Source organism: Apus apus, chromosome 8, assembly GCF_020740795.1.
Source record: "Apus apus isolate bApuApu2 chromosome 8, bApuApu2.pri.cur, whole genome shotgun sequence".
Taxonomy (NCBI): Eukaryota; Metazoa; Chordata; class Aves; order Apodiformes; family Apodidae; genus Apus; species Apus apus.
Genome location: NC_067289.1, coordinates 14,976,317 through 15,003,809, shown reverse-complemented (window position 1 = coordinate 15,003,809; position 27,493 = coordinate 14,976,317). Strand labels below are relative to the sequence as shown.

The following is a 27,493-nucleotide window of genomic DNA, read 5'->3' as shown; positions in this document are numbered from 1 at the left end:
CTATAGTCCTCTCTTTCTTCATTGTGTGTCAGCTCTCCATTTCTTCACTAGAGGTTGAGGAGAATCTTCCTTCAACTCTACTGGCAAATGCTGGTGTGGTCAGCAGGAGGTTGTGATGACACCTCTGGAGCAGCCCTTGACTCTGTGCCTATGCCTTCCACCTCCCCTTCTATTCTGTGGAGTGTGAGAGCAACCAGGGCTGTGGTCAACTGAGTCCCATTCCTCTAATGGAGAAATTGCTGTAATCTGACAGGCTCTATGTCCATCTGTCTCCACCGATAAGACTTCTGGAGAGCCTGGAAAGAACCAGAAGTAAATCACACTGTACAGGGCTTCCTGTTTCTTGCTCTACCCAACTATAAAATCAGAATTTTGCTACTTGCAGGCAGAGCATGGAAAACTTAGATACTTTACTGGTGGGAAGAGAGACCTGGTGGCTTTTTGAGACAGTTGAAAGGAGCATGTTCCTTTGAGCATAGTTAATGGATGCAAATATTAGCTCGCTGTAGGGTTCGTGTATCACTGAGTGAAACATAGTAGTTTATTTTGGCCTCAGGCCATGTAAATGGCCTTGCTCTAAGTGACAGAAACTCATCCAAAGTTAGTAGTTGTTCCTGCTTGCTTCAGGGCTGAATTCAGTCTGATTTGTGCAAAATGCAGAAAAGAATCACTGGAAAATAAGGGTGAGTTAGGACACATTGTGCATTAATCTAATGACAAATGGTGAGGAAGCCATGAGGGATCTTTATTACGTGAATGATCCCCCCACTGTTTACACTCTCTCTTCCAGCATCTGAATTCCCAAAAGTTCCTAACTTCCCAACATAAGTGCAGCATGTTGGTTCTGTCTGTCCAATCTGATGGTGTAAGGGTGCTTTATCTTTCTTCAGCATTTCCAGAGGATAGGACTACTTAATTATGTTTCTCCCCTATGAAGTCTTCTTAAGTGACCTTGAGAGCTGGTTGTGGGTGGCAGTAGAGACGGGGTTGATTAGCAACTGGCATTTCAGGTTGGATGAGGGAGATAAGGGGTGACTTAGTTGGATCCCAGGGAAGAAAACTCACCTGCTTCCTGGCTTCTTGCCCATTCTTGGCTTCTGATGCAGTCTGCAGCCCTTTGCTGACTGGACTGTGTAGGAAAGAGCAGGCTTGGTCTGGGTTTTCTTTGTCTCTTCAAGATGAGCCCAGCAGAGGGAAAGCATTGTACAAAGGCTTTTCAGATGCCAGCATTGAAAAGGAAGGATTCAATATCCGGTGCTGGATTCTGAGTAGTACAATTCACACATCCCATTATTGTTAATCTCTGCAATCTCGGCAATTTTAGGTGCTCTTAGGTATTTATGCATAAAGCTTTTCTGTGTAATGCATATGTTATGGAAAGGTTTATGAGGAACGTGTTTAAGGGAGATCTGTGGCTTCTTTCTCCACCCTTTTAGCCAAACCCGATGGAGCAGAGTTGCCTTTCATCTCATCAGCACACCCCTGACAGTATCTCCATGCTCATTACCACATCTGCCTGGTGGAGCTGAGGCCCTCTGATGAAGCTCAGGCTCTTAACCGTCTCTTCTCCCTTTGTCATCTGACAGCACTCAGGAATATCAAATGCAACCGTTGCTCCATTAATGAGAACATCTAGTAAATGTCAGCTTTTGTGACTACCAGCTTCAAAGTTGCATCCTGGAAAACTTAGAAACACAAGGACATGTCATTTTAGGGAACAGCTATGAGAGCAGAATGCCTGATACCGGAGCAGGCAGCAAGTGAAACTCTGGCAGTGTGTGTTTATCTCAAATTACAGGAAATTGTTCCCTGTAGCAGGAACTGAGAAGTCTGGGATTGTGTTCTGCCTGTCAGTGCTGCTTTGAAAATATAAATCTTTGTTCAGATCATTTCCAAAAAGTGTACAAACTTGGCATGTGGGCATCTCACAGGAGTAAACATTCCAAGGAGGCTTTGTCTGGAAAAAGCTGGAGCCTTTTCTTGCCCTAACCTGCCTGCAGGGATGGGGTGAAGCAGTCGGGACTGTGGCAGCTGGCCTCTTTGCAGGTCACCAGCAGGCAGACCTTGCAAATTCAGCCTGCACTGGCATGGCTGTCACACAAAACCCGGACGCGTGCTCAGTGCCAACCTGCTTCAGCTGCCCCTCGCCACTGTGTGCACTTGCTGCACTCCTTGGAAACAAGCATGTGTGCTTCCATGGCCTTGGCAAAGGACCTCAGTGTTTTGGGAGTCAAAGCTTGGGATTTCTAGCCTGAAAACATCTATGTTTCTCCTTGGGCTCGTGGTTGTGGACTATTCTATTTAAGTAGTGAGCTTAGCTGTCCACTTCTGAGCCATGATCTTCCAGGCTTGGAGAGCTCATATAGCTGCCTGCAGGGAGGACAACACTGCCATACATGTGTTTTTCTTAAGGAATCTTAATGAAATTAAAAAAAAACCAAAACAACCAAACATACCAGAACTAAAGGATCATTGAGCGGGCAGAGGAATAAACACATGCTCGGGTTAAAATAAAAATAAATAAAATTGTCTGCAGTGTTGAAACACTGTAAAATAACCAGGAGCTTTGTGTGTGCTTTGTCTCAGCAGGGTGAAGATGGTGGGTGCCCTGCTGGTTACGCTCTGGCTGTGCATGGTCACCCCTGGCAGAGGCTCAGGTAAGGACGTGGCACACAGTGGCTCTGCCCACTTAGCACGGGAAGAGCTGATCTAAAGCCAGAGAAAGAAAACTGGCTGCAGTGATTTTAAGCATTGCCAGTATTCCTAGATAAAATGGTCGCATGTAAAATACTTTAGCAAAATGTCTGAAGGTGATATTAGTTCTGTGAGGTTGTTGTATAATGCTTGTGTTCAGAGGGCACCAGCATGGTGTAAATGGGTACATAAGCAAATAGCAATAAGCACCATCCCAACCTAAAAATGCTTTGCAAATTCGAGGTGCCTGCTTGGTCAGTATTGTTATTTCCCTTCTGCATAGGGTGAAACCAGGGCTCAGCACACGGCCTCGTCTCTGAGTTGCACACAGGGTCTGGACTTGAACCTGAACTCGTCTATTCCTGGTTGGATCCGGAGGGGGTTGAAATTCCGGCTCTTGAATTCTGACTCATGCTTCAGCAACGAAAGGGGAGAGGGGAACCTCTTGACTAAGGGGAGCTCTCATACCCATCTCACTGAGTCACTTTCCTGACAGGAAATATGTTGTCATGCTCACGGCTCCTTTGGCACACGTTCAGCCCAGCTCTTGTGAAGAGGCAGATTGTGTGTGTCTCAGCTCCGGACTTCCTATTTGGGGGTGGAAGGAGACAGCATGATTTGCAGGAGGCGAAGGGAAAGGGGGAGGGAGGAAAGAACAGGCAGTGGCATTATAGGGGGAAATGTTCAGAATTAAGGGCTATGCAAAGGATTGGTAAGTCCTCCCATGAGCCCTTGCCCCTCCACAACACTGGCAAACAAGCAGTTATAATACCCTGAACAGATGAGCAGCTCATATAATTGTCTCTTGGACCACACTGGATTATTTGGGCCAGATTCATAACATGCATCTCAGCAGAGTTGATGACAGAGGCTGAAGGCTGGGAGGCTTTTCTCTTTGGGTTGCTCAAGGGCTAAAGGCATTCACAGTAGGGGATGTGGCTAATGGGGACCTGGTGGTAGTGGTGAGCAATGGGGAAACAGCAAAGGATAAATAATGTATGGGCCAGGTCTCCTCTGCTAAGCTCTAGGTAGTAGGGGTGCCTGGGGAAGGAGGGACCCAGCAATGCAAATTGCTGCAGCTTGCTGGGAAAACCCCTGCTTTGTGTGTGCTTCTGGATGTGCTGTTCTGCTCTCCACCAACGCAATATCTTCCTCCTGCTGAGGCAGCATTACAACACCCCACATGCAGTCATCTTGGGCTTTTTCAGAACTGGGAGGTGCAATTGAATCAGGATTGCTTAGAAAGTGTTAGAGCAACTCTAAAAGCTGAGCCTGTCAGCTGGGAACCATGAAATGAACACCCTGGCCTTTGGGTCACGCAGGCTTGTGCCTATTGATTTGACAGAGCCTTCTGTGCTTTTCTGCAAGGTATTTAGTACTTTTAAAACATTCCTCTTTTAGCAGAGGCTTTCTGTACAGAATGCTTAGAGCTTTTGTAGAGTGCTGCAAGAACATGTGTCAAAGGGTGATGTGTGGGACATGTGATCAGTTCAAATGGATTATTTTTTTTCTGAAATTCCACTGCAGTTGTGTACTTAATTTTCTGCAGGTCCATGGGTTACAGGCCAGTCTTTAGTTCAGAGCTCATTTTTTTGTTCCATGGACGTCATAAACCATTTTGGACTTTCAAAACATCTTTTGTTATTCATGATAGGCTTGGATGGCTGTTTGTGCTTGGATGGAGGGGCAGCCGTCTGTGCAGCCCTCTGTTACACTGTGGGGTTTCCCAGGCCTGGCACCAAAAAGCAATCGGGGCTCGTTTCGCCCTTGGAAAGTCATAAATACAGGGTAGTGTGGGAGTCTGGGCATGCTCTGGTAACTTTGTGGCATTTGGGCTCACTTTTTCTGGGAGCAGGGGGTGCAGTGGGGGGCAGCAAAACAGAGGTTACCTGGAGCGAGTGGTGAAGGACTGTGCACACTCTGCAGCTGCTCTAGAGGTCTCCAAACGCCAAGCAAGGCCATGGGGATGGGTTGCTCGCATTGGGGAGCCCGCTCCTGAGATATTTAAGATGTATAACTTGGTAGGGATTTGTCATTTTTGCTGAATCTTTTCCTGTGCTTTTCTATAACAGTAATGCAATGCTGTATTTTCAGGACCTGCTCTCTCTCCAGCCCGGGCTGGCAGGGGGCTGCTGTGAAAGGCTGGAGGCAGGGGCAGGAGTCTTGGTGTGGTTTGCTGACACTTTTCCTGCTGACCTCTGCAGTCCTTCCCAGGGGAGCAGTGTGGTCAGCAACACCAACAGGGTACTGCCCAAACCAGGGGTACCAGCTCTGCTGAGTTCTGACTGTACAGAGAGGGAGAGGAGCCAATAATTACTGAGTTTCAGCTGTAAAACACGAACAGTGCTCCAGCCATAATGCAGATGTCCTTTCCATCCAGTTCAGCCAGCATGGCTAACAGTCTCCCTGGCAGAGTGTCAGAAAGCTTCAGCGTTATACTTCACCCTAGTTCTTACTGGAGAGACAAATCCACAAACTTGATTTTTTTCCCCCCAGATTTTGCCAACAGCACTATGACTCTGAACATCTGTTCTTTGGGCTGTCCTGTTTCTGCTGTATATGGAGGCTGGTTCTGAAAGAAAATAATTTTCTGAAAGGGAGCCGCAAGCTGGAAGAGGAAAGAAGTGTGATCTGAGTTGTACAGAGTAAAAAATTTGGAGTCTGAGGCTGAATTTGTGCCTGAATCTGCTACTCACTCATGCTGTATGCATGGGAAAATCTCTTCTGGTCTTGAGAATATACATTATATGCAGTGCCTGGGTCTGAATTCCTTCCTGTGACCTTTGGGTCACTGTTTGCAGTGGTACTCTGGGTCTTGTTTTCCTTGCCTCAGCTAAGCCGTCCTTAGGATGGAAATAAAGCTTATGTCTTTGCACTTGTGTTGTAGCATGCTTAATTGTAGAATCATCAAGGTTGGAAAAAACTTACAAGATCATCAAGTCCAACCATCTGCCCTACAACCCCTAACCACTAAACCGTCTCCTGAAACACCACATCTACCCACTTTTTGAACACCTCCAGGGATGGTGCTTCCACCACCTCCTTGGGCAGCCTGTTCCAAGGCCTCACCACTCTCTGTGATGATTTTTTTCCTAATATCCAATCTGAACCTTTCTTGTCTCAACTTCCCCCCCATTTTCTTTTGTCCTATCGCTGGTCACTAGGGAGAAGAGGCCAACACCCACCTCACTGCAGCCTCTGACATTTGTCAGACCTGACATTTGGCCTTATTGAAACTTGTGCCACTTGCCTTGGCCCAACCGTCAAGCCTGTCTAGATCCCTCTGCAAAGCCTCCCTTGCCTCAAGCAGACTGCTACTCCCACCCAACTTAGTGTTATCTGCAGACTTACTGTGGGTGCACTCTATCCCCTCACCCAAGTAATCAATAAAGATGTTGAACAGGAGCGGCCTCAGCACTGAGCCCTGGGGAACACCACTTGTGACTTTGTGACTGGATGATAATGAACCCAGATGTTTTGATATCCAGGGAAGGACAGCAAAACCAATTAACCCAGTTTTGGTCTTAAAATGACTGAGCAACCTGATTGAGTGGAAGGTGTCCCTGCCTATGCAGGGGGATTGGAACTAGATAATCTTTGATGTCCCTTTCAACTCAAACCATTCTCTGATTGATTCTCTGGTGCTGCTGAGGTCATATAAATATACACTGGCTTAAAAGAGATTATAAACCAGTTGAACAAAGAACATAACAGCTGGTACCAATATGGAACAATGTTATCATGTTTCCAAACAAAGCTGGCCTGTGTTAGATACTGACTTATTTTGAAGATGTGGCTTTAGTTGTGTTCCTTGTTCCATTTATCTCTCTTATTCTCCAAGAGCTCCCTGCTTTTGCAGGGCAAGGACTGAGGAGAGGATCAGGGTTAGAGGTATTGTCTTGGGGAATCAGAAAAGCAAAAGAATATTGCTGCCAGGAGAGGAAGAGCAGTGTCTTCTAAAGAACTCACCTAGTGTGAGCAGGTAACCGCTGTTACAAATAGTCCTTTAGTGGGAGGAAGCATTGTGCTTGCATAGGAAACTCCTCTGACAGTTCTCCTGGGGGCTAACAGGCTGTGTGGTAGGACAGTCCTGGGATTGGGGCCAGCTTCTGCCCAAAGTGATGCCCCAGCATGGCAGGCAGTGGCTGTAAGGCAGCCAGAAGTGTCTGTCCTGGGAGTTTTATTTTGAGCTTTGCTGTTGTTTGCTGGACTGTGAGCGTGTCTCTCACTCATACCAGAGGCTCTTGGGCAGTGTTTTGTTCCCTCTGAAGTCTGTTCCAAAGTGCCAGATGTCATCGGTGCTTCTGGATTCAGGTGGTAGCTGGAGCAGCAAAGTTCTGACCACGCTGAATCGGAAGCTGAGGTCCAGCTCAGGAGGTCAAATTTGCCACCTGCACTGTCTCTCCTGAGTGCAGATCTGTGCTGTGCATCTCTTATGCTTAGCAGAGAGGCAGAACAGTTACTTAGGGCCAGGGGAAGTTTGCAGATTAATAAATTACTGTCTGTAAAACACTTTGAAGATGGAAAGCCCTGTGCAGCTCCTCAGGATTATTACTATATAGCTGTTATTCTACTGATGGGGTTCCAGTGGCCTTATTTTCTTTATGATTTGTGACAGCTCCAGAAGCCAAGCAGCTGATTTTAGTGTGTAAAGTCAAAAGAAAAATAGATTAAACTGCATTATTGTTTTCTAAAGAGACCAAATCCCTCCCCCATCATCTCCTCCTGGGATTTCCTGACTTCCTCCTACTCTTCCAATCTCAGCTTCTTGCTGTCCTGATTTTATAACCATCCATACCCATCTGTGAGCTATTGCAGTTGTAGAAGTTTATGGTGCTTGGGGGCATGAAGTTATTCAACACTGGGGGCGTTGAAAGGTGCATAGCCCTGAAGTGGATGGAGATAAAACCAGCAAAGCAGAGCTGGCCTGGCTTCAGATGTGTAACTCCAGCTGCCAGCCTCCCTTGCCAGCCAGAGCTGTGCTGGCCGAGGAGATAAGCCCTCACTTCTGCTTCTTGTCAGCTGAAGAAATAGGTTGTGAGGGGTGAGTTTTGTGCAGGCATCAATATGATGTTTCCCAGCTGCTCTGTGGGGAAATGTGTGCAGAAGTGTGTGGGGGAAAGCATCCCATTTTGGCTGTGTTGCTGATGTGATATTAGACAGTCATTCCTGTGTTTGTATCAAATAGGGTGTCAGTGGATATCAGGGACCTGTGTCCTACCCTCCTTTTCCAGCATGTCCCCCTGCTGCAGCTGCACAGTTGTGCACACAGTCTCACATGTTTTATTGCGCATGAGTGACTTTGGCCAGGCTCATTGACCCTTACGGTGCATTTTACTGCCTGCTGCATGTTTTCAGCTCCCATCCTCGTCCAAGGACAACTGCTGCAGTGTTATTTTTATGCAGTGATCCCTGTGGATGTTTGTGGTGGGCAGTGCAGAATTGTTAACTGTATTTTAAAGCAGGCAACAGAGATCCTGCCTAAGTGTGATGACTAGGCTGAATGGGTTTAACTAAGCAAGTCTGTGGCAGAGCCAGAAGTTAGCCTGGACCTTATCAAGTCCTGGACTGATGTCCCAGGTGCACAGAAGAGCCCTTGCCAGCTTGAGCACAGTTTTATGGTCGTGCTAATCAGGTAAACTTCCTTTTCATGCTGCTGCTCCTACAGATGACTTTGCAATGGGCTGTTCCGTTTCCTCTCTCTAGCTTTCCTCTTCCCATGCTGCTCTGCTTTGCTTCACTCAGCAATTTTATCAATGAAGTGGGATGGAAAGTAGCTGTTTGCTTCTTTTCTGCTTCAGGCTTTTAAGCAGCTCATACCCCTACCTTTAAGAAAAGCCTCCAGAAAAAACATGTCAAGCTTGCTAGAGAGAGCCAAATGCTGCTTTTTTTTTTTTTTTTTTTTTTTCTTTAATCAAGTTGCTGAAGATAACCAAAATACCATAATGCTCTGTGCCACATAGAGTAAACACAGCTTTATGTGCAGATAGGCAAGAGAGCTCATAGTGGAGGAGTTATGAAAGACACAAACAACAACTATCCCTCCCCATGTTAAAGGCTGTGCTTGATTAGATAAGAGAACTTGGAGTCAGGAGCTATGGGCTCCACCACAGAACAATAATTTTTTGGGTGTTGTGCCTTGGCTGCTTCCTCTGAAGTCTAGAGAATTTTATGCAATCAGCTTGTTTTTCATTAATTTGGCAGAGGCAAACCATCACACCTGTTTAAATGAGACTTTCAGGATCTAAGGTTAAACAATCACAACACAGTTGTGTTTTGGAGCTGGTGACATGGAGGTTTGTGCCAGGACACTTCAACCCCTTTGTTGGAGAAGACGTGGGAGGAAAGCAGTGAGGTTATGACCAGCCCTTTATAATGTTTCCACTGGAAGTCAGATCATACATTCTTGTAGAGTTCATGCATCTTCCAGGCCGAGCCTCCAAGGCAGTGTTGAGCTATGACCAGTTTTTAGACATTCTCTGACCACTATCACTGCTGCAGAGATAGTGGGAGCAATGGGTTAGGCCAAGCCAAGATCAGCTAGCTCTGGTCAAGTTCTCTGTCATTCTCAGCAGTTTCAGTGTGTTTGGGTCTGTGCCTCTTCTCCCAGTTCAGGGAAAATTTTCTCATTAGTTTTCTTCCATGCTGCCCTCCCTGTGCTGGGCTGTACGGTCAGATGGGATACAGACCCCGTGGGGAGAACTGCTGCCTAATTACTTCAGCTGCTGAGCAAAGCACACAGCTGGGGAGCATGGGCTGGTCCTGTGCAGGACACATGCATGAAAGGAAAAAGGCAGAAAGGAAAAAGTGGAAGAGTGGGTGCTCCTGGCACCGGCATAAATGGAAAGTGCACCCACGCGTGACTGCTGGCCACAGCTGGTGTGCACAGCTCCTCCATTCAGCTTCCTCTGCTTCCTTCTCGCTGACTGCTGTGAGCTTGAAAGAGGGCAGGGGAAAAAGGTTATTTTAAGGTAGTAATGATTAATTCTTGCTTAATCACTTCGCGTGACCAGCTTTTTCTGCCTTATTGATGTTGATTCTTGCATCAAGCTAACTGCTGACCTGGCTGCTCTCCCTGCCTGGAAACTACTCATATCAGCTCTGCTTTAAGATAATGCAGCAGGAGCAGCCGAAGAAATTAGGAAGCTGTTGAGATAGTGTAGCCCCATCTGATGCTGCTGCTGACATGGCATGGGAAAGAGGAGTTTGCTGTGTCATTGAACCAGCAGCATTGATGGCTTTGTGTCCTGCTGCCTCTGCATGGTCCCAGTCTGCATGCAAGGCAGGCCCCCTCTCAAAATTAGAGGCTGTTAAGAAGGGCACATCAATTTGGCAAATTGGCAAAGGGTAATTTGTGCCATCATGATAGATGGTCTCTTATAAGGATGGCTCTTTATTATTTCTTCACATAAATTTGAACTGAGGGAAGCCTTTGTAGTCCCAGGGGAGGAAAGGGGGGAACTGGTTTTGTTGGCTGAGATTTTTTATTTTTTTTTTAATGGAAGTACTTAAAATGACTGCATGGAAATGCCAAACTGTGGACAAAATGGGATAGCACTTCTTGAAGTGGCCTTACTCTGATTTTCTTTTTTGATTCATGGGTTAAACAGTTTATCTCTTGAAAAATCCAAATAACGGCACCAATTTAATCTGTTTTGACTGTGTGAGTGTTTGTAATGGGTGCTGCAGGTGCATCTCAGGAGCATTTCAGGTGAGTGTATTCAGAGTTCTGTTCCAAAGGGGGTAAATCAGTGCAGTAAGTGAAAGGCTGAGAGAAGTTTCCAAACATGTCTGTTTTCACCTTTATGCAGATGAGCAAAACTATTTTTGTTTTCCTCTCCTTTTAATTTCTACTTTGCAGCTGGAGAAGCCACTTTCTTCAGCTTTGGCTTCTGAGGAGGAGGCCATTTTGGGATTCCTGGTGTTTAAGTGTGTGGTAACACCAGATTCAGAAACAGGACAGATCTGACTATTTCTGTAACAGAAGATGCTTTTCTCCCTTGAATCAGTAGTAGATACCCTGTGAACACAGATTGCAACATGCAGTCCAAGCAAAGAAGACATTTGCAGTTGATTTTTCCAGTTCCCCTGGTTCCCAGTGTGCATCAGGGAGGAGCTGTACTGCAGCAGCTGCATGTGTCTTTTATCTCAAAGCACATGTAATCAAGGTGGGCATCCCAACCCTGACCTTTCTGTCTTCGCTTTCTCTTCAGGTGCTGGCGGTCGGCATTCCCTTCCACCACACAGCCTCCCTCCAGCCTGTGTAATCCTCATCCCTTTGCCCAAGCAGGGCTGTGGGAACAGGGCTGTTTATTGCCTTTTTCCTGCATTGTCTGTCAGTGCACAATGACTGCTCATAGGCTGCCTTGCTGTGTGATTACAGAGCACCCAGCAGAAAGAGGGGTCAGTTGAGGCATCTGCAGTACACCTCATTGGTAATGAGGAAAATATAACTTCTTTCCAAGTGTTTTTCAGAGGCATTTCTAGGAAGGTGCATTTTTAGGGTGGTGGATTTTCAGGGAATTTTATTAGATCCCTGAATTAAGTGTGTAGTGCTGCACTTGCTGCAGCATGAGAGGGCCCATGAAGTTGCATATAGCTCCTCTGTCTCTTCACTGGTTTCCTTTTGTTAGTGAACCTCTGAAGCCAGAGCATGAATGCTGATCCCACTCAACTCAGTCGGGAGCTGCTCTTAACTCCATTTCAAGGGGGAAGACGCTCACTTCCTCAGCTTAGCCAGTGAAAACAAGTGTGGACTGCTGCAAATGGGCACAGCACTGTAGAAGTTAGTGATGTTTCTCACAACTGGAACTGTGTCCTTGCATCTTCTTTTTGCAATCCCCCCTCTAATCTTGTTGCTGGAGCCAGGATGTATCAATATGTGCATGTGTATAAACACTTCTTTTTTTTTTTTTTTTCTTTCATAGTGAAAGGTGCTTTATGCCATTGAGGTTCAATGTGCAGTCATGCCATTTTTTTAGGCTAAATCTCAAATTTGGTCTGACATCCAAGAAGCTGCGTGCTGCTGTTGGAAGCAAATAGGCTCTGAATTTCCAGTAAAGGTAAAAATAGTGGAAGGGCCACCACAGCAAAGGATGTCGTTGGCATGGGGAGAAGTGCATCATCACAGTCAAGGAGGAAGAGGCTCACAAAGGTGTGTGTGAGGGATGCCCTGCAGTCCCTTCACAGCCCAGCTATCTCAGGCATAAAACACCCCCAAAAATGGAATTTGCTGTGCTACTGGCAGCACGGCACGGGGAGGAGGGAAGTTGTGCGGAGCTGTCCGTGGTGCGTCGTGTGAAGGTCTCACTGCGACCTGTGGTGTTTCTGCCATCTCTGCTGTGGTCATGGCTTTTCTCCCTGAGTCCTGAGAGCCATGCTGGGCTGGCTTTGCCCTGGCAGCCAGGAGGAGTCCTTGCTGGCAGGGTGACAAGCACAGCAGGTCATTTCAGACCTCCTGGCTGTTCCTGTGGTCTGTGGTGTAGCTTCTCGTTACTGGCAGGGTTATGTGCTGTGTTTGGGGTTGAGCTCAGAGCACACAGCATCCCAAGGTGTGATACCTTGGGGCACTTGGAGAGCCTTAGGACTAGCTGTTTGGTGTGACAGTGCTCCTTAAGTCAGGTGAATTAGCCAGCTCTGAGACAAAATGTCCAGGAATTATAGTAAAAAATAATAACAGTTGCCTCTTCCTAGCCAAGAAGACAATGCCCACCCATTGCTTGTGAGTAGTCTAGGAAGAAAAAAAAAAAAAAAAAGTTGCATTTATTTTCAATACCTCAGGTAGAACTGCTAAGTAGTTTTACAATGTTGATTTATGAGCTGTTGCAAAATGCAAAAGCTGTTCATGATTGCAAATTTCATTGATTTTTTACTCAAAAAAATTCAGTACTGTAGTGTTTTATATAGGTTTTTCTCCTCTCCAGTCCTACCATTTGAAGTAATAAGGACAATTTGCCTTGGAGGAACCCAAGAGGAGACAGTTAAGTCAGGTGCTGGGAAGATAATCCTGGTGTCCTGACTTACAGACCCAGGTCTGCTCCTTTCAGAGGGAATGCCTTTTTTTAAAATTTTATTTTATAAAAATGAGTGCTGCTCCTCCATGAGTAGTTATCAGTGCTTTATCATGCAATTAGCAGACAGTCTCTGACAGGCTCATTTGTCTCATTTACCATTCTGTGGAAACTTGACCATGCCAGTTTCTTGGCCCCACCAGCACAGAGCAGTGTACTGCTTCCAGTTGGACTTGACAATGGTGGTGATTGGTGACTATGCACCATGTATAAGGCTTTCAATAGTCGTTTGATCTTTCAGAATGAACCTGGCTGTGGTAGCAGCCATAATGGATGATGCTGTGCAATTTTGAAATAAATATCTATATGTTTCTGAGATGCTGAGCGATGGCAGTCTCCAGCCACTGGGATCTGAGGTTCCTACTAGCAAATGCTTGTACTCTGTGTAGCTTTGCTGCCTCTTCCTAGCCCAATTCACTCTCTTCCTCCAGAAGTAGCACTCTGTCATATGGGTGTTTGGTGTACCACAGGAGGAGCAGTGCAGCTTGCATTTACATTTATGTGTAAACCTGCCAGAAAACATTTCTATTCTTACTGGCCCAGATTCCTTCTGACTGTGACTAACGATTGCTGAACCACAGAAGATGGCATTGCTGCTTTTAAATGCTATGGGCTCATCTTCTCAAAGGTTTATCCCTTTGTTGTTTTTTTTTAATTAGGTATGAATCTGGGGCCAAGTTACATCCCAGAGTCTATTAAAGGAAGATAAAATGCCAGAAATCCTGCTTTGGGCCTGTGAAGTCAGTTCAGAAGAACTGGGCTCAAAGAACATTATTGTGTTCTGTTTTGCCTCTTGTTTCAAGTCCTTCTAATATCTGCAAACCAGAGAGGCTTTGCAATGGTGTCTCTGGTGTGCCTGTGATATGCTGAGACACCGCTCCTGAGGACAGCTGCAGGCAGCACACCCCTCTCCTGTTCCACTTGTTTTGGGCTCTCAGATGTCAGGCTGCCCTGGCTAATGCATCCCAGCAGCTCCAAGAGATGCTCTGGGAAGCATGCTGTGCCCCACTTGCCCCCTCTGTGCAGGGAGACAGGAGATGCAGTGACAGCAGCTTCTCCATGTGTCACAGCTGGAGCTGGCAGTGCAGGTTGCTCTCAGGTTTGCTGGCACCTGGTACCCGAGCTTTGTTTGTATCAAGTCCCTTCGTGTGTGGGCATCCTGCTGGGTAGGGAGAATGGAGTAGAAAGGAGCACTCAGAAGAGAAATGGGTTTTGACTGTCTTGTTTGTCCTGAAACTATTTACTAATCGCAAGAATAAATTTAAAAAAAAAAAAAAGGTATTGCAAAGGTTTTTCTCATGATGCCCAGTTTGTGTCAGCCTGAGTCTGCTGTGAGCTGTGCTGAGCTTGTTGAACTGTGCTTGGGGATTGCACCTGAGACTGCCTGAGGATCTCCAAGAGAACCTGCTGCCACCTCCTCCATACTGTCTCTTCTGCCTCTCAGCCTCCCTTCCCAAACTTCACTATAAGCAGTCACTATGATAACACAGATTGTACAAGCACTAGTAAGTGACATTGTAGCATGCACAGGCATGGCATGAATCTATCACCGAGGAGACTTCTCACTCCCAGAACCCACAGTCCAGCTTCATCTGGTAGGGGCACTGGCCCATATGTCTAAGGAAAGGTCAATGTTTGCATTTTTATTTTTCTTCTCTTATTTCAACACCTCTATTTCTATCTTCCTTGTCACTGTGCATGGATGCACACACTCCTCTAGTATTGCTTTCATCCAAATTTTATTTACCCACACAAGATTTTAGTGTTGAATTTTCTTGGAACTCTCTAGGAAGCCTATTGGTATGCAGGAATACCCTATTTTATTGTGCTGCTGGGAGATGAATAGCTTGGAAGTTGTGTAGGATATGTACAAATGACAGAGGTTTGCAGGTTCTCTAGAAATGAACACAATATTCTTATGCTTTATAAAAGCCCAGTTTTCTTCCACTGAAAACACTACATTTTTGCCTCTGATTTTAATCAGGACAGGACCAAGGGCTGTGGGCAACATGGGCAGAATTGTTTTTCCCCTGCAGACTTGCAAGCTAAGGTACCTTGTTCTTCCTGGCTGCAGAGCGCTGTGATGACTGGGGTGTGGACACCATGAAGCAGATCCAGATTTATGATGGAGAACCTGCCAAGATCAAATGCCCACTTTTCGAGACCTTCTTGAAGTACAACTACAGCACAGCCCATTCTGCTGGCCTAACCCTGATCTGGTACAGGATTGGGCAGGATCGGGATCTGGAGGAGCCCATTAATTTCCGTCTCCCAGACAATCACATCAGCAAGGAGAAGGACACCCTTTGGTTCTGGCCAGCTCTTCTCAATGACACTGGGAATTATACGTGCATGCTCAGGTAGGTCATGTGGTGCAGCTTCTGGATGTCTTCAGCGTAATCAAAGGACTTTTATGGAAGCAGGAATATTATGCTGTTAGCACCAGATCTTTCTGTAGCGAGAAGCCTATTTACATAAGCATTAATGGGAAAAGAATGTTACAATTATAAGACCGCTCAGTGCTGAGCCAATTTACATCGTAATAATGCTTGGAGCCTTGCAAACATTAATGAGCATGCCTCTCCTTGCTAGCTGCCAGTGTCCATGAAAATATTATTGCTGAGCCCATGGCAAAATCCACAGGCACTCGCCATTAAGAAGTGATCTGTATGTCTAGAGTAAAAATAGCTTCAGATGCAGGGGAAATATTTTGACTGCATGCTAATTTGGCAAAGATTCATGAGATTCAGACTTCTAGGAAATTAAAAAGTGTCTCTAAGTGTGGTACAAAATGAACAGAGTGTCTGCTATGTGCTGAGCACAAGAGCTTTTTTTGATCTTCCTCACATTGTCTCTTGTTCATTGTGGCTTTGACCTTATTATCTGCTTTACCAGCAGGGGAGTGGATGTTGCTTGCTAGTCATTTTACAGGCTCTTCTGAGCTACCGTAGTCATCTCTCATGGTGTTTTATTTCCCATTTATAAGTGAGTCAACTAAGGCTGTGATACCACATCGGTGCTATGATGCTCATTATTGCAAATTTGCTTTTTATTTCATTCCACTGCTGTATGAGCAAACCAGTTTCAACTCAGCCCTATCCTCCTCTGTCCTTAGAAATACAACCTACTGCAGCAAAGTTGCGTTTCCCTTGGAGGTTGTTCCAAAAGACCAACATTCTTGTGTGAGCCATTCAGTAAAACCCACTGAAGAGATGTTCTACTTGGAGGACACCAGTGAGATCATATGTCCAGATATTGATGGGTTTTACCCTGCTAGTGTAACGCCAACTGTCCAGTGGTACTTGGTAAGAAGGACTTATCTGGGTCTTGGGGGAATGCAGTGTTGTATCTGAAAAAGCAATAGTTGGCACAAGATTAATGGAGCTATGTTTTGGAGTCTCTCCAGTGGTGAAGCTGTTAATGAAACCTTACTAATTTTAAGAGCTTTGTTTCCATCAAGTTCAAGGGTAAAAGTGTTCCTGGAAGGGAACTGAGAACTAACACTGAAGCTTTTTTGACCTGGTATGCACAAGTGGAGAATATTTTAGTAGGGATTTAGGAACCTCAGTGCAGCTGCAGACAGTATACTTGACCTGCTGCATGAGCCAGTCACATTCCCTGTAAAGGAAACTGTGATACATATTCTCTCTTTTTATTATTATTTTTTTTTTTAAAACAAACAAACCAACCAGGTCCTAATGAAAAATACATCATTTAACAAAATCCTTTGAAGTCAGGAAGTGAAGTTTATGTTGGGCCCCTGCATGGGTGCCCTGTTTGACCCAATTCAGCAGGCTTCTTTCTGAAGATAGAGATACACCTACCCCACCCTCTGTACTGCTCTGATAATTAGGCTGTCTCCAGCCATCCTCAGGCTCTTGCCTGCAGAATTACTACTCAATTTTATTAAATTTTCACCTCCATGTTTTTCTCTAGGTGGATGCCTTTAGTCAAGAGAGAATAAGAATTATCAGGGGATGTGCAGCCAGAAGGTTATGGGACTGATTTACCTAACTCCTTATGAAGTGCTTTTGGATTTCTAGGTAGAAGGTTCTGTCTGAGTGAATTTAAAAATAAAATAAGTTAGCAACAAACTTATCTACTGCTTTAAAATAAAATAATAAAAATTAACACCCCAAAAGAAAAAAAAAACAGCTCTAAAAATCTTCAGGAAAAACTCACTTTTGTTTCCAAGAGAAGCAGTTTCACTCCAGTAATTGAAATGCTTTACTAGTACCATTCATTGAAATTCTCATCTCGACAATCAATTAGCAGAATGAAACAAAAAGCCCCATGGAAGTAATTTTTTAGGCAGCAACTCATCCCATGCCTAATAAAAATCATTAAAAATGGTATATGACCCCTGTCTTAAACTGCCTTATTAGGATGTATCTGGTCTGGAAATACACCATTCAGAAATAATATCTCAGAAAATGTGCACATCTTTAGTTTTTATGACAATCAAGATGTCATCTGCATAACACTTTTCGGAAAAGGCATCTCTAGCTTGGTACTTGGAAGAGGTTTTCTGCCTCTCCTGACAGAAAGAAATGAGTTAAGGTTTCTGTGCTATGGATTCTTGCTAGCCATTTGCCAGTTTTGGGGCCTCATTCTCAGCTGAAGCCAGGCCGGGTAGCTTGATTAGTCCCAAAAGAGTGAGACACTGTGACATCAATGGGGGACACGTCCTTTAGTCTTAGTATCCATTTATGAATAGATCAGCATTTTCTTCCTGTCTCTTTTTACTTCTACTCTTCACTCTGCTGAGTTGCTTACCTTGATTGCAAATGTACTTCTGGATCAGAGATCCCTCTTTTACAAAACTTTCTGTATTTAAGATGAGATAAAACTACTAGGGTCATCTGCATCATCACCTCTTTTTCAAGGTGAACATACCGGTCTGTGTTCCAACATGCTCAAAATTAATGGTGTTTAGGTCTGACCTACAACACAATCCCAAGTATCATATTCATAATTTAAAGGCAGATATTTGTTGTAGCATTTAAACCAATACCTTTACTTTTGAATCATAAAACTAAAGTGTTTTTCTGCCTTACTCCAGAACTGCAACTTGGTGGATGGCTTCTATGAGCGATACGTCCATGGGCCCAGGCTTGTCATTGGCATTGTCCGCAGTGCATACAGAGGAAATTACACTTGTATTGTGACTTTCAAGGACCATGGAAGAACCTATACTCTCACCAGAACCATAAATATGAAGGTGGTGGGTAAGAATGACTTTAAAATGTTGTAAAATGCTGGGTGGATAACTGCAGAAGTGGTGAAAACAGCTAGAAGAGTCCCTCAGGGGAACCGTTTGTGGTTGTGCTTAATCTGCGTTACTCAACTGACCTGGTATATTTTTGCTTGCTGGGGTCAGCCTCATAAGACTGCCCAGGACATGCTGCAGTGGAGGTCCTGCCCACCTCCACATGTCCAGTGCCCAAATAACACAGAGGGTGACCAGGCTCAGGCTGCTGAGGTACAGGATATGAGGTGGCCAGGGGTACCCTCTGCTGGCATGTGAATGCATAACCCTGGCACTCTTGCTCATTTGTGTCTCCAGTGCCCTTTGCTCATCATTATTTGTGGGATTGTCCCATTATAGACAACTTGTCTCAGTGGTCTTGCAGTCTCAAAGCCTTGTGTTTCTGAGGTTGAGACTGTTACCGGCCAGGCAGGGCTCCAGTTACCCAGCCCAGTGCTTGGACAGGTCTGTCCCAGGCACATGAGCTCGGCTTACCTGCCAGGGAATTGTAGACAGAGCTTAAAAACCTGGTGAACAGTAGAGCTGAGTCCCATGGCAACATTTGCTTTAGGGCTAAATTAAACACTTGCAACAGGAAATTATATTATTGTTTTTTACAAGCAGCAATGAAAATAAATTGTTACAGGTTGTGTCTTGTGGGAGATGTTGAGTGAGAGGTGAGGAGTGTGGAGCTCTTCTGATGAGAGAGCCCAAAAAACTTGACTCACCCTAAACTTTGGAGGACCCTCAAAATATGGGACTGGCCCTGACTTTGTGGAGTAGTATTAGATTTGTCTTTGCATGGAGCTCTGCCGCAGAATTGTATCACAAGTTAGATTGGGGTAGGTGCAGCAGGATCCAAGGACAGTATAAGTGATGTTGCAAGGACCCCACGTTCTCATGAAGTCCGGGTCCCCACGGGGGGCTCTCTCTTCTCTCCCACAGGATCTCCAAACAAGGCCTTGCCACCACAATTCGTCTCACCAAATGAGAAAGTTGTCTATGAACTGGAAGCAGGTAAATTGCAATGCTGGCTGCCTGCTGTGGCTGCCCTACCCTGCCTGCTGGGATGGGGAGACCCAGCCAGTCACAGAGGCTCTCTCTCCTCTTCCACTGCATCCCTCCTGCTTTCCCTCACAGAGCACACGAGCTGCCACGACTTGCCTGGCAGGCAGTGTGGGATGCCAGCTTTCAATACCAGAATAGGAGAGCACAGTTTTGAAAGTTTATTTTTGCAAGCATAAATAAGGATAGGCAGTCAGGGATGGAGGTGCAAGACTGCAGCTGCAGAAGCAGGTAAAATGGGGACCCTCAGCTGCATAGAGAAATTCCTGTAGGACCTTGTCTCAGCCCTGTCCCTGGCTGTGGTTTGCTCCAGTTCTCCCTCATTTGGCCTCTCAGTGGCTTCAGCCTTCTGGCCACATCTTGCTCATCTCCTCTACTTTTTTTCGCTGATTACTTCCTAATTAATAGCAGCTCTCCTTTGTTTGGCCTCACAGCATTGTGTAATGGGGTACCACACCTCTTTCCCCACCCCACTGGTTTAGACTGCTAGCTCTTTGGAGTAATTCCATATATTGAATGTCTCTTGTACCGTTGCATCGCTGTAATAAATGTGGTGCCAGTAACGATGATTAGCAGAAAAGTCTTCACTTTTAAAGCACAGCTTTTCTGGCTCTGAAAGTCAGACTTCTTCCATAGTCACTCTATAAGACAAAATCACTTAAGGGCTGGTCACAAAGATTTTCACTCTCCCAAGTTTGATCTTGAGGGGAAGGTAAATGCCTGAACAAGTTTTTCCACACCTAAGTGCTTTTATGGATCTGGATCCTTTATGGCATCTGTCTCCTGTGCAGTGGGAATGATTAACACTGCCTGGCTTTCCAAGGAAGCAGTTAGCATGGAGCATCTCTCTTTAGCTGGGTCAGTTGGTGCAGTGAAGGAGTTTGTAACACATTTGTGAAAACAGGATGTTTTTTCTTATTGATTTGTCTGTCATAAATTGAGGCCGGTGTGTTAAACTGTTAGTAGGTGTCTGAAGGCAGATGCTGGCCTCATTCCCTCCTGAAGGGAGACAGATCTTAGGCTGGTAGGATCACTGGGAAGCACAGAAGTCAGGGTGATGCTGTTCCTTTCTTCCCAGGAGACGACCTTGTTCTGTCCTGTGAGGTCTTCTTTACCTTCTTGAAGGACTCCCGAACTGAGGTGTGGTGGACCATAGATGGGAAAAACACAGATGACATCATGGACCCCAAGATAAAAGTAACACAAAGGTAACATAGCTATGTGAACCTTCATTTGTATCTAACCTTCTCTTGGGAACTGACAGGGGGTGAGGGTGCAGACATGCAACAGTCCTGTTTTCACTTGCATGGGAGTGTGGAGTCCTCCACTTCCCTGATAATCAGAACCCTCTGTGTCTGCTCCTTGCCTGATGAGCACCAGGAGATCCAGGGAAGAGGCCTCCAGACCTGGACAGTGTTTTTTGTACAGAAGGATTTGAGGGAACTTTGTGTGCCAGTACACATCTTCACTTGTTCAGATCCTGGTCCTGATGCAAACAGCTGGTGCTATTGTGGGACTTCTAAAACAGGGGCAGAGACAATTTTATTTAGAGGAATGTTTCTGAATAGCATAAGTGATAAAAAAGTTTCAAAAAACAGAGGCTGAGAACAAAAATGTGGTATCATATATAGTATTGGTTAGGAGAGTAGATATTCCATTACACGATGAACCTGAAGTTCAGAGTCCTGTTTGCTGGGTGCTGAATTACATGTGGAAGGCAGTTGCTGCTCCAGTTGGTTTCCAAACCTACGTAGAAAAAGGAAAGGCAAGAGAAAATACTATTATCCCCATTTTGCACACGATCAGGCAGAGAGGGACAAAGCGACTCATCCAGGATTGCACAGGGAAAGTAACGTGGGCTCTGAATCCTGAGTTCATGAGATCCTGTTGCTTTGTAGGCAAGAACTTTCGTTATCTCTAAAATGCAATTTGACACAGCTGCAATGAGAAAACTGAGTGGGAAAATAAATATTAAGGAAAATCAGATAAAAGAACAGTTGCATCTGTATTAAAATCTGAAGTGTGTATTGATTTATAAATAACAGTTTAGGTGGTTTTGTTTCATTTTTTAAGAAAGAATCGGGTTATTTCAGACACAGGAGTATTTGTTCCTAAGAACTTGCTGCAGTTTCACATATGTAATGTACTAGTTTTTCTCTTACAGTGAAATTACTAGAGATTTTGAAGACAAAACTGTCATAAGGACTGTAACAGTTGCAAAAGCCACACCAGAGGACTTGAAACGGAATTATACTTGCTATGCTAGGAATGCCAAAGGCGAGGACCATAGCCAGGCCATGGTGCGCATGAAAGGTAAAATACCTGCAGAGCACGGGTGTGAAATGAGGCATGTTCAGAGAGGGATGTCTCAGTCCTTGCCATACAAAACAGTAGGGGGACAAATAATTTAATTAAGCTTTTTTCCCCAACCCATGCTGTCCTGTGTGCACTGCTGTGTTATTACTGTCATACTGCACCACATCTCGGAGGCAGGGAGCAAGGGATGTGTGTCACATTTACCCTACCATGGTCAAGTACCTGGGGTGAGAGAGGGGTGGATAGGCTTGTTGTTCTCATCCCATTCATGTACCACAACTGAAGCAGACCTGAAGGGATAGGCTGCTTGAAATTATTTCAGGTTACTTGATTGTGTGAGAGTTTTGTGGGATGCAGCAGCTACCAGTTGACATCCTCCAGAAGGCAGGCTGCACTCCTTGACATTACTCAGGAAGTGAGACAGTCAAACCATGACACTGTGGTTTTGCTTGTTGCTGTGATGATGCTCCAGTCTAGAGCCATCACAGCACGGATGGTATGGACTGACTCAGCTCTGTTCAGTGTGGGTTTTTTCCTACAACTTTCATTCATCAAAGATTTTGTACCTGCTTCCCAGACCCACCTCTCAGTAATAATAACTGAGCCTTCACTATAAGTATGTGAGGTGGATTAAGGTGGATATTTCTGCCTCCTTATAAACCTCATGTGGAGCTTCAACACCTGCTTACTGTAGGTTGGACCTTCCCCCCCATAAGGAGTGCTGCCCTGCCTTGTGTAGCTCATGCTAGACACCACCTTCCCTCCACTCTGCCCTGTTAGCATGGGAAGCCTGACCGAGGTCTTTACTGGAAGAGCTCTTTTCTTTTTCTTCTTGGTAATTGTACTCCTTCCTTTTTAGTCCCATTCTTTTGTGACAAACCATTTCTGGATCATCAGGAAGGAACAACAGACCAAACACACAACTGAGAGAGGCAGAATCCATCTACCAGTGTGTTCATCCTACATACATAATTCTTCTGGGGTGATGGTGTTTGCACATGTAGCAGAAGTGAATCTAAAATCTTCTGATTGTTTCTCTATACAGCAGTGCTTAAATGCTGTTTTCTAGAGGACTGATCTGCACTATCCTCTCTCTTCCTCCCCTGAGTGCTCTTGGGCAGTTGAGTGGGTTTGCTCTGAGCAGACCTTGTTACTCACCACCCCTCCTTTCTCTTGTGTTCCGCAGTAAAATCCAAGAACCATCTCCACCACTGCTAGCAAAGCAACTTTATGCTAAGCTCACTGCAGACAATCCCATTGCACATAGGAACATTAAGCATGCCAGAACTTAACCCCTCAGCACTTGTCTTCCAGATTTTAGCAAGTAGCTATATAGGTTGGCTCCAGCTCTTCCATTACATTTGGTTATGTTTGTTTCCTGCTTTGTTTCTGGATGATTTCCTTCTCCATCTTATGTACTTCTGTTCCTCATCGCCTAATGAAAGTTGTTAAGTTCCTTCCATTTTCTTTTTTGTGAATTGGTTTCTAATAAAACTTCTTAAATCTTGGAATGTGGTGGTTTCCACTCACTACTGTTCTTTTATAATGCGGTTTGTCAGTGTGCATGTCAGCTGCCTCCTGAATTGCCATAAAAATGGAGTTGCTCAGGGAAGCAGAACAGTTAGGTTCTGTCCTTAATACAAAGAAGCAGTAGTTGTGTGACAGACACTATGTTGGAGGGGGGCCTGTGATGTTGTGGCTTGATGTCCACAGGTTGTCCTGTTTGTTTGCAAGCATTTCAGCTTTTCTGTAAGGAACTCTGATTCTTCTTCCCTGGTAGAAAACAATCAGGCCACGGCTAGTTATATCCTTGGTCTCAGTCTGGGGCAAGCTGCAAAAGCTGTGTGTGTTTTTCATGGGGAGGGAAAGTAGTGGCCATTGTCTTTATTTTGCTGCAGGTGAGTTTTATTTGGCTCTCCTAATAAATGCTGTTGTGTTGCCCAAGACTTTGCATATACTGCCGAGAAGGTCATGTTCATGAGCTGGCTTTGGATTGTTCAGGTGGTTTCCATCAACAGGTCTGGCTGGCTGCTCCCAGGGTCTTTCTCGGAGACAAAAGTCCAGCCTGCACTTTGAGTTGTTCTGTCAGGCCAACCAGACCTAGTAACCCAGAAAGGGGACTCCAGGGTGGCCAACTATCGTGTACCCTGCCAGAAAAGCCTTGGTTTGGCCACCTTCCTCTGAAGGGCCAGTGTGGCTGTTGGCGATTCCTCTGTGGTGTTTCGCTGCATGTGATACAAGCTTATTCCTGCTTAGCTGAAGGCCCTACCTCTTCTGTAAACCAGACCCCCTCTTTCTTTTTTGAACCTAGTTGTAGCACCAAAATACACCGTGGAGCTGGCCTGTGGACTGGGGGCAACCATCCTGCTCGTTGTGGTGTTGATAGTCGTCTATCATGTTTATTGGCTTGAAATGGTCCTCTTCTATCGGGCTCACTTTGGAACAGATGAAACCATTCTAGGTAAGGAGTTAAAAGGGCTTACATTTATTTTATCCTGCTACAGGCCAGACAGTTTTCAAACTGTCTGGAATTTTCATACAAGCTATTTTTAACACTCTTCACAGCATAATGACATCTTGACCTTCCATTTCTCTACGTGCATTCAGTTGTGTGGGTCATTTTAGAGTACAAGGGAGTCAGGCTTGGGTCAGGGGAAAGCAGAGAGAAGTCCTCTGAATTCTCAGCAGAGGTGAAGCATGGACACATCAGACTCCCTGGGGCACTGCCCTGGTGATGGCTAGCTGTTTCATCCAATTTAAATGGTCAAGATAAGTCACTGAGTTCTAGCAAGTCCCTGATTATCTCTGGTGACTCTGTGTCTAGATTCATGAATCCAGGATGATTTGCTTTAAAATGTGGGAAGGTATCCAATAGGATGCATCTGGAAATCGCCCTTCTGTCCTCAATTTTTCCACAGCTTCCCTGGGATACTGGGAGTTCATCTCCTGGGACTCTGAGCTGAGATTTCTTCCTCTGTGAGATGAGGAGGGTGTGGGAGCCCTTGCAGCTTGTGGTGTGAACCTGCCAAAGGGGTGTGGTGGCTCTTGGAGGGTGTAGGCAGAGTGCAAGTCTCTGTCTGGTGGGACCGCTCATGCAGATAGACAGCAAGGAGAGGAAGCAACGTCACAGGTATAAAAAGACAAAAGGATCCTGGACAGAATGCTGTGGTCTTGTGTGCCTTCAGCAACCCAGCAGTGTCTGAGTACCTGCACATTCAGGCTGGGCAGTCAGAGGTAGCACTGCTGTGTTTCAACTATGGAAATTGATGTGTTTTACCTTTGGGCCCAGAGCTCAAAGCGAGCCATTGTACCTGCTTCTCCTGTGAGGCAAAGGCTCAGCATGTGCAGGATCACAAGTGTCTCTTCTGCCCTTTGTGTTTCCCTGCACTCCCATGCTCAGATGGGAAGGAGTACGACGTGTACGTGTCCTACGCACGCAACGCGGAGGAGGAGGAGTTTGTGCTGCTGACGTTGCGAGGAGTCTTGGAGAATGAGTTTGGGTACAAGCTGTGTATCTTCGACAGAGACAGCCTCCCTGGGGGAAGTGAGTATTTCACAGGGTGCTGTGTTCCACGTGCATCCTCTATTTTTTGTGGTACTGATAGTTGATAGGAACTGGCCTATCCGGATTAACTTTACCCTTTATTTTTTTCCTCATCTCCTTTAACAGTCTCTTGTTGGTATCTTCTAATGCTTTTGCTTCACATAACAATGTTACAGATGCTCCAGGCCACCAAAAAAAAGGCTGCAGTTGGGAAGTGGTGGTTGTTGGTCGTTTCAGTTGATCTCACTAGGAGTGGTGTGTAGGAGTGATTGATCTATCAACATAAGGGACCTGGACCACTGACCTTCATGCAAGCCCTCTGAGCTGCTGTAAAAAAAGGGGACAAAGTCAAGGCTAGAAGGAAAAGAGGAAGAGGGACTGGGATGCTGAAACAGACTGGTAGCTCACAGACAGTTATGGTGAGTCCCTGTAAAAACCAGGAGTGTTTGCTTCAGGGAGGTGTGGAGAGCATCATGCCAACATCAGTGAGAAGAGTGCCCTCCCAGAAGGCCTCTCACTCATCCTCATTAATTACAGAGACTGTGTCTCACATGGCATGCAATTATGCTGTAATTAAGAGTACTTTGTTGCAGATAGTGAGACTCACCTCTTCACTGAGATGGAAAAACTTTATCCACTGTTTCAAGCTAAATCTGACAGAGCTCTGGACAGAGAGTCTGTTGCAGTGATGCAGGGGATCACCAAGAACGGAAGCTTGTGGAACTCTCCAGAGATGCAATCACGCACATGCCACAGCCAGGGCTCAAATCCAGCCAATACTCAGTTTCCAGTGTCCTGGGGCCATATGATCCCTGATGCCTACTAAAAGTTTGAAGCCTGGACTTTTGCCTGTACAAACTGTCCCACTTTGAATTCATGGGCTTTGTGCCAGGACCCAGCTGATAAAGTCCATTGGGGTTGCTTTTTGGAAGGACAGGAGGGACAGCTGGAGTCCCAGCCCAGCTGGATGACAGAGCAAAATAAGTTTGGCATCTCCTAGATCATTGCCAGGACACAGCACCTCTAAGTCTGAGGGCAAATAAATGTGTACCTCAGGGAACAGAGAGACATCTGCAATCCTGGTACTGTTCCTTTGAGAGAGAGCCTGATTGACATGGCAGGGCACTCTTCAGGCTCTATTTGCTTGATGCCAGTGGTAGGCTCGGAGCTGGTTTGCTCTAAGCTGTTCTCATCTGTTGCTTCTCAAGACTAACAACTCCCTCCTGTTCTCTCTGCTGTTTCTTGCCATCCTTTCCCTTTGGAGGGTCTTATTTTCCTCCCAGCACAGCTTTCCTGGGCTCCACGCCCTTCACCCTCCTCCCAGGAGTGCTCCCATCTGCTTTCTGTGACAGCTACTACCAGCCTCAATCCACCTCCAGCCCTCTGGAGCACTGCGGGGGTGGCTCATCATTGCACCCCATTTTCAACACTGCTGAGGCTTCCTTGTTGCTTCTTAACTAGGATTTTACTAATCTCCTTCTTAGGGAAGCATGGCAGGCTGGAAAATAGCTTTTGGCTGCTGTTGTCATGCCTCCAGAGTGTGTGTGTGTCATGGGTAGAGAGTTACATTGTCCTTGATGAAGAAACAGTGGGAGATGGATTATCCTGTGAGTTTGCTGACAGCAACTAATCAAACGTGCTTGACAGCTACATGAAGTTGCCTGTCAGTGTTATTTTATTCTGCATTGTATTTTTTGACCAGTCAAGAGTATTCCTGTGTCAATGAAGTGTGGGAGATCCTGCAGCAGAGGGTGCAAGCACCAGGATTCACACGTACAAGGAATTTTCATATTAATTACAGAAAAGCACCCAATGACAATCTACTTGGAGATGTTAGAAAATCAGAGAGGATCCGCACTTACCATGACATGTCTTCAGCTTGAAGAGTGTCACTCTTGGGACAAAAGTCCTCAGAGCAGTTTACTTGTCACTTCTTGAATCTGGTTTCATTGATGATAGCAACAGGAAAAGCTGGATGAGTAGCAGGAGTTAGGATGGTAGGATCTCCGAAGCAAATTAACCCATGAGGACACTCGGGGAGGACATGGATACTTATTGTGTGTGCTTAGTGTGAGGAAACCAAGGCAAGAGGAATGAAAGGATTACCCAGAGTCATTCTGGACACCTGTCAGTGGATGTTAGTGTAAGCATTCAGGCTTCCCAACATCTGTTTAGGCTCAGTCTTTTCCTTGAGGTCATGTGTTGTCCAGCTGTTTCCTGCTTTGCTCCAGAGAGTCTCTTGCTGCTGTCACTAGAAGGAAGCTAAATCTGAGTCTATCAGAGCAGCCCTATTTGCCACATTGCATCTTCATTGCTTAGGTGGTGTGACTGCCACATCACACTACTATTTAGATGTAACTACCTCAGGCATCTCCACAAAGCATGGAGAGAAAGAAAAACATCTGTAGGCAAGCCTGGGACTGGGAGTACAAGATGTCACTGTATGAGGCAGTGGGTACCAGCCATGGTGTAAGAGGTCCTACCTGCAATTGCTCGCAGGGTTGGGAAGCAGCCGTATAGTCTCTAGAGAGGGCCTCCAGGGAATATTACTATCCC

General features: G+C 45.6%; 1 protein-coding gene across 7 annotated transcripts in view; it reads left to right on the top strand.

Annotated features, from left to right (window-relative positions):
- Positions 1–27,493, top strand: part of IL1RAP (interleukin 1 receptor accessory protein) — a 47,316-nt gene that overhangs the window by 12,383 nt on the left and 7,440 nt on the right. For 3 of the 7 annotated variants that reach the window (XM_051626567.1, XM_051626570.1, XM_051626572.1), the window contains 9 exons: positions 2,590–2,657; positions 14,839–15,124; positions 15,880–16,069; positions 17,827–17,992; positions 18,958–19,029; positions 20,156–20,285; positions 21,242–21,390; positions 23,705–23,854; positions 24,794–24,937. In XM_051626567.1, the coding sequence (XP_051482527.1) occupies positions 2,597–2,657; positions 14,839–15,124; positions 15,880–16,069; positions 17,827–17,992; positions 18,958–19,029; positions 20,156–20,285; positions 21,242–21,390; positions 23,705–23,854; positions 24,794–24,937 (1,348 nt within the window). In that variant the 5' untranslated portion in view covers positions 2,590–2,596. Of the gene's footprint in view, positions 1–2,586; positions 2,658–14,838; positions 15,125–15,879; positions 16,070–17,826; positions 17,993–18,957; positions 19,030–20,155; positions 20,286–21,241; positions 21,391–22,252; positions 22,905–23,704; positions 23,855–24,793; positions 24,938–25,113; positions 25,357–27,493 lie in introns of those variants that run through there. The other 4 variants (XM_051626568.1, XM_051626569.1, XR_007890210.1 and 1 more) reach the window with 3 other exon arrangements.